Genomic DNA, 4,591 nt, shown 5'->3' with positions numbered 1-4,591 from the left:
TTTTTGGTTTTTGGTTTTTCGAGACAGGGTTTCTCTGTATAGCCCTGGCTGTCTTGGAACTCACTCTGTAGACCAGGCTGGCCTCGAACTCAGAAATCCGCCTGCCTCTGCCTCCCAAGGGAAAATTTTTAAAAAGTTTCTTTAAATGTTCTATAGTTGTTAGACAAGGTCTCTAGCCCAGGCTGGCCTCAACCCAGCTATGTAGCAAAGGGTGATGTTCAATGCCCATCCTCTTGCCTCGACCCCCAAGTGCTAGGTTTATAAAGTACCCTGTGCCATACCCAGTATATAAAGTGCTGAGGAGCTGGTGGTGATCAAAACATGGTGCTTGCTGGGCATGGTGGTGCACGCCTTTAATCCCAGTACTCGGGAGGCAGAGGCAGGCAGATTTCTGAGTTCGAGGGCAACCTGGTCTACAGAGTGAGTTCCAGGACAGCCAGGGCTACACAGAGAAACCCTGTCTTGAAAAACCAAAACCAAAACCAACAACAACAAAATCATGGCGTTTTACGTCTGCCGTGTGAGTACTCTGCCAACCAAGCTGGACTCTCAGCCTCGACTGTACAACCCCCTAAGAAGGGGTCAGGTTTCCTTAGGGGAGCATTTGATGGTCCGAGAATCCTCAGAGACTGGCAAGATGGAAAATGCCGAGCTGGGGTTATACACGTGGGCATGCACAGGAACAAGGTCAGAACAGGTCCCCTTGCTCCTAGTCCCTGGCTGCCTGCCAGGACGACAGGTTCTTGGGTTACACTGGCTGGGTATTAGTACCAACCATAAGGAGACAAACATCAGGTTACAAGACAAAATCTTCCACCCTTTGCTGCCCAGAGGTAGGCTAGGATAGTTGCCAGCACTGGTACCCTTTCTGATAATTTTGCCAAGGCAAAATTTAATACTCGGGCTGGCAAGATGGCTCAGTAGATAAGAGCACTGACTGCTCTTCCGAAGGTCCAGAGTTCAAATCCCAGCAACCACATGGTGGCTCACAACCATCCATAATGAGATCTGACACCTGTTCTGGTGCATCTGAAGTCAGCTACAGTGTACTTATGTATAATAATAAATCTACCCGGGCGTGGTGGCGCACGCCTTTAATCCCAGCACTCGGGAGGTGTCCCTGGTGTCCCTAAGGACTTCACCCTTCTTGTACCAAACAGCTCCATTGGAGAATCTGATGATAGGTGTGAACAATTTTCCCTAGGAAGAGTCACCCCTAGTTGTGGAGGAACACCCATTACGAAGTCCAGGGCTGAGCCTCAGTGCAGGCAAACATCAACCTGAGGCTGAGGGAGAAAAGCGAAGCTCAGTGTGGGTGCATTAGCACCACAGTGGGGGGCGGGTGGGGATGGGTGATACTGCCTGCTGCCTCCTGTTCCCCTGCCAGGCAGGAGGCGGTAAATTGTTTTGTTCCCTGACACACGCGTGGGCCTGCGCTAGAGCCACCAGATCTATTCCTGTTCCAGGGGTGTGGAAATATGTCGCGGAGAGCTGTGTGCTTCGTGAAAACGGTCTCCAGCTGGGCTTCAGGCAAAGCCCCCAGCAGAGGTCGGTGCCCTGGATGCTGCTGCCTAGAGTCCTTCCAGTGCTGCCCTCAAGCCTGTGGTGCCGTGGGCTGGGATGGAGCGGCAGGAGCACAGCTCTTGTTGCACTTTGTTCTCTCAACAACTCCAGTCTAAATGGCTCTCTGCTCCCTTCGGTGGAACAAGGTGTGCTTGATGCAAGGAAGCGGGTCCTTTCAGATAAGGGCTTAACACGGGCCATGGCAAGGCCCGAGGTTACTAATCCCCCCAAATCTGGTCACAGAAACCATTTAGGATGTCGAGCTTAAGGGGGGCTGGTGATTTCGGAAACCACACGGCTCACACAACTGCTCGGATAGCGGATCTGTCACACCCCTTCATGTAGTGACATGGGCCCACCGCCGGCTCCCTTGGCCTAACATCGGGGCATACGGAGGGACTACGAGCTGCCTCCATCTTCCTCTGTAGGACTCCGCGGCTGCCGGTGGACCTGCCTCCGGAGTCCCCACAGTGGGGTACCTCAAACTACTGGGTCTTAAGAGTGCAAGAAGGGGGCGGAGCTAATGGGACTCTGCGTTCACAATGGCTAACGGGTAAACCGAGGCAGTAAAGGCCCAGGCCATTTCTGAAGGTCCGCGCCGGAAGAGCCTTGCGTGGCGACCGCAGGTTGAACTCGTCTCCTCCCGAGATCTGCGATTCGGTCCCCGCCGTCGTCCCTTCTCCACGAGCGGCAGAGGAGGTTGGCTCTGGGAGGCGGGAGAGCGCGGGCTGGGAAAGCGATGTGGGGGCAGACAAAGGCGGGGGGGACGGCGAGCAAGGGAAAGACAAAGCACAGAGGGGGGTCGGCGGCGGCTTCTCCCGGAGGCGGCCCCGGGCGCGCGGAGCCAATGGGCGGGCGCGGGGCGGGGGCCGGCGGGGGCGGCGCCGCGGTGAGGCGGCGGCTGCCGCTCGGGGACCACTGGCAGCGGCGGCAGCTCGCGCCCGCGCCACTTGCACCCGAGGCGGTCCCCCAGCGACCGACCCCCGCCCCGCGGCGCAGGCCCGGCCCGGTGAGACCCAAGGCGGCCGGGGGGAGGGGCGCGGAGCGTTGCGGGGCCGACGCCGCCTGGCGGTTCGCGCGTTGCGCTCGCGGGGATCCCGAGGCTAGCGTCGGTCCCGCAGGGCCGGCCCGTGGTGGGGTGGGGTTTCGGGGTCTGGGGTCCCGAAGAGCGGGCGCGGGAGGCAGCGCAGCCTGGCCAGGCAGGAGGTCGGGCCCAGCACTGTCCAGGGGCTGGACGTCTAAGCCCGGTGAGGGGGAGCGCGGGTCTGGCGGTACCCTGCCCAGACCTCTGCCGACCTCCCTTCACCCCAGGCGGGGTCTCTGTCTGTGGGAAGCACAGGCAGAGACCGTGGAGCCCCTGTCCCCGGCCACTCTCGCTAACTTTGTTCTGTCTCCACATATGTTTCCACTCAGGGACCCCCTAACCCTTGGGGGCTGAATGAGGGGCGGGCAGGCTGTTGGGGGTGGGTGAGGGGCGGAAGTGGCAAGACCCAGAGCAACAGGAAATGACTTAGGGAAAGTCCCAACCGCAGCCCCCCAACCCCCTGCCTAAAAACACCCCAGACTGCAGGGTGGGGGAGGGCTCATGGGGCCCCACGGACTGACTTCCCCTTGCAGAACCCTCTTGGCTCGGTATCTCCTCCAGGGCCACCAAGCACCTCTGAAGAGCCATGTTCCAAGCTGCCGGAGCCGCCCAGGCCACCCCCTCTCATGTAGGTGTCCAGTCAGGTGGGGAGGGGTAAAGGGGACGGGAGCAACTTGTTTGCTTGGCACCTTCTGTCACCTCGAGTGCCCGTGGGATGTGGGCTGGGCCACTGAGATCTGACCTCTCTGATTGCTCCTCTTCCCCAGGAAGCCAAAGGCAGCAGTGGCAGCAGCACCGTCCAGCGGTCTAAGGTAGGGCCCTGAGGGTGGGTGTGGGTGGAGGAAAGGGTCGGTGCTGACCCGGCTTCTTGCTCAGTGTACTCTGCTCCCACTCCAGTCCTTTAGCTTGCGGGCTCAGGTGAAGGAGATCTGTGCTGCCTGCCAGAAGACGGTGTACCCTATGGAGCGGCTGGTGGCAGACAAGCTCATTTTCCACAACTCTTGTTTCTGTTGCAAACACTGCCACACCAAACTCAGGTGCGCCCCTGTCCTGTTCCGGCCTGCCCACCTACTTGCCCACCCTACCCTGCCTCCCACCCTGACCCAGACTGACCCAGATGTTCTCTGCTTCCACAGCCTGGGCAGTTACGCTGCAATGCACGGTGAATTTTACTGCAGACCTCACTTTCAGCAGCTCTTTAAGAGCAAAGGCAACTACGATGAAGGGTTTGGTCGTAAACAGCACAAGGAGCTCTGGGCCCACAAGGAGGTGGACTCAGGCACCAAGACAGCCTGAGACCCCTTTAACAGCCATCCCCTCCCAGCACATGGCCTCCCGCTGGGCAGTGGAAAGGAGGTTAACCTGGGCTTGGGGGAGCGGGGTGGGAAAGGATGAGGCTCCCTCACACAGGTTTCAGGCATAAGGCTCTGCTCCAGGATTCCTTACTCTTCCCATAGGAGGTTGGCGTTGGGAACCAGAATTGGAATTGTCACCACACTGTTTCCTTTAGCTCACCTCATCTCACCCCACGGCTCCCTGAGAGGCCCACAAGCCCAGCTTCCCTATTTAGGTGCCTTTTCTCCAGCAAGGAGTCAGCATGCCCTCCTCAGGGTCCCAAGCTCCCTCACTGCCACCTGGGCCTTGTGTACCCCCTTGTCTCCCCATCTACCTCTGCCCCTTAGCCTGGTAATGAGCCACAGAGACTGGAAGAGGGAGAGTGCCATCTGCTGGGCCTCATAGATGCCACCTCACTGGTGGGGGTGGGGGGGCTGGGGAAGAGGCAAGACAGCCTGCAGCCTTCAGGGTCTGGGGGTCCCTTGCACCACAAAGCTAAAGCTCTTGCTAGAGCCCCAGCTGACAGGGTCGGCAGTAGCTATGCTCCCCCCCTCTGTTGTGCCGTGCTGACTGTTGTGATCAACCCTGTTCTAAAAACATTTAAACAGA

General features: G+C 58.9%; 1 protein-coding gene across 5 annotated transcripts; it reads left to right on the top strand.

Moving 5' to 3' along the window:
* The first annotated feature begins 1,788 nt into the window (after positions 1 to 1,788).
* Positions 1,789 to 4,591, top strand: Limd2 (LIM domain containing 2). Of its 5 annotated transcripts, none has more exons than XM_029546702.1 (5): positions 1,789 to 2,262; positions 3,209 to 3,275; positions 3,415 to 3,459; positions 3,545 to 3,684; positions 3,784 to 4,591. In XM_029546702.1, the coding sequence occupies exons 2-5, from the start codon at positions 3,234 to 3,236 to the stop codon at positions 3,941 to 3,943; spliced, it is 387 nt and encodes a 128-aa protein (XP_029402562.1). In that variant the 5' UTR covers positions 1,789 to 2,262; positions 3,209 to 3,233; the 3' UTR covers positions 3,944 to 4,591. The 5 variants fall into 5 exon arrangements, with proteins under 5 accessions (XP_029402562.1, XP_021068550.1, XP_029402561.1 ...); XM_021212891.2 differs by having other exon boundaries at positions 1,790 to 2,262; positions 3,181 to 3,275; XM_029546701.1 differs by lacking the exon at positions 1,789 to 2,262 and adding an exon at positions 2,456 to 2,572.

The sequence above is a fragment of the Mus pahari genome, chromosome 14 (assembly GCF_900095145.1).
Source record: "Mus pahari chromosome 14, PAHARI_EIJ_v1.1, whole genome shotgun sequence".
Lineage (NCBI taxonomy): Eukaryota > Metazoa > Chordata > Mammalia > Rodentia > Muridae > Mus > Mus pahari.
The sequence above is the reverse complement of the archived record's forward strand: the minus strand, read 5'-3'. Positions and strand labels throughout refer to the sequence as shown.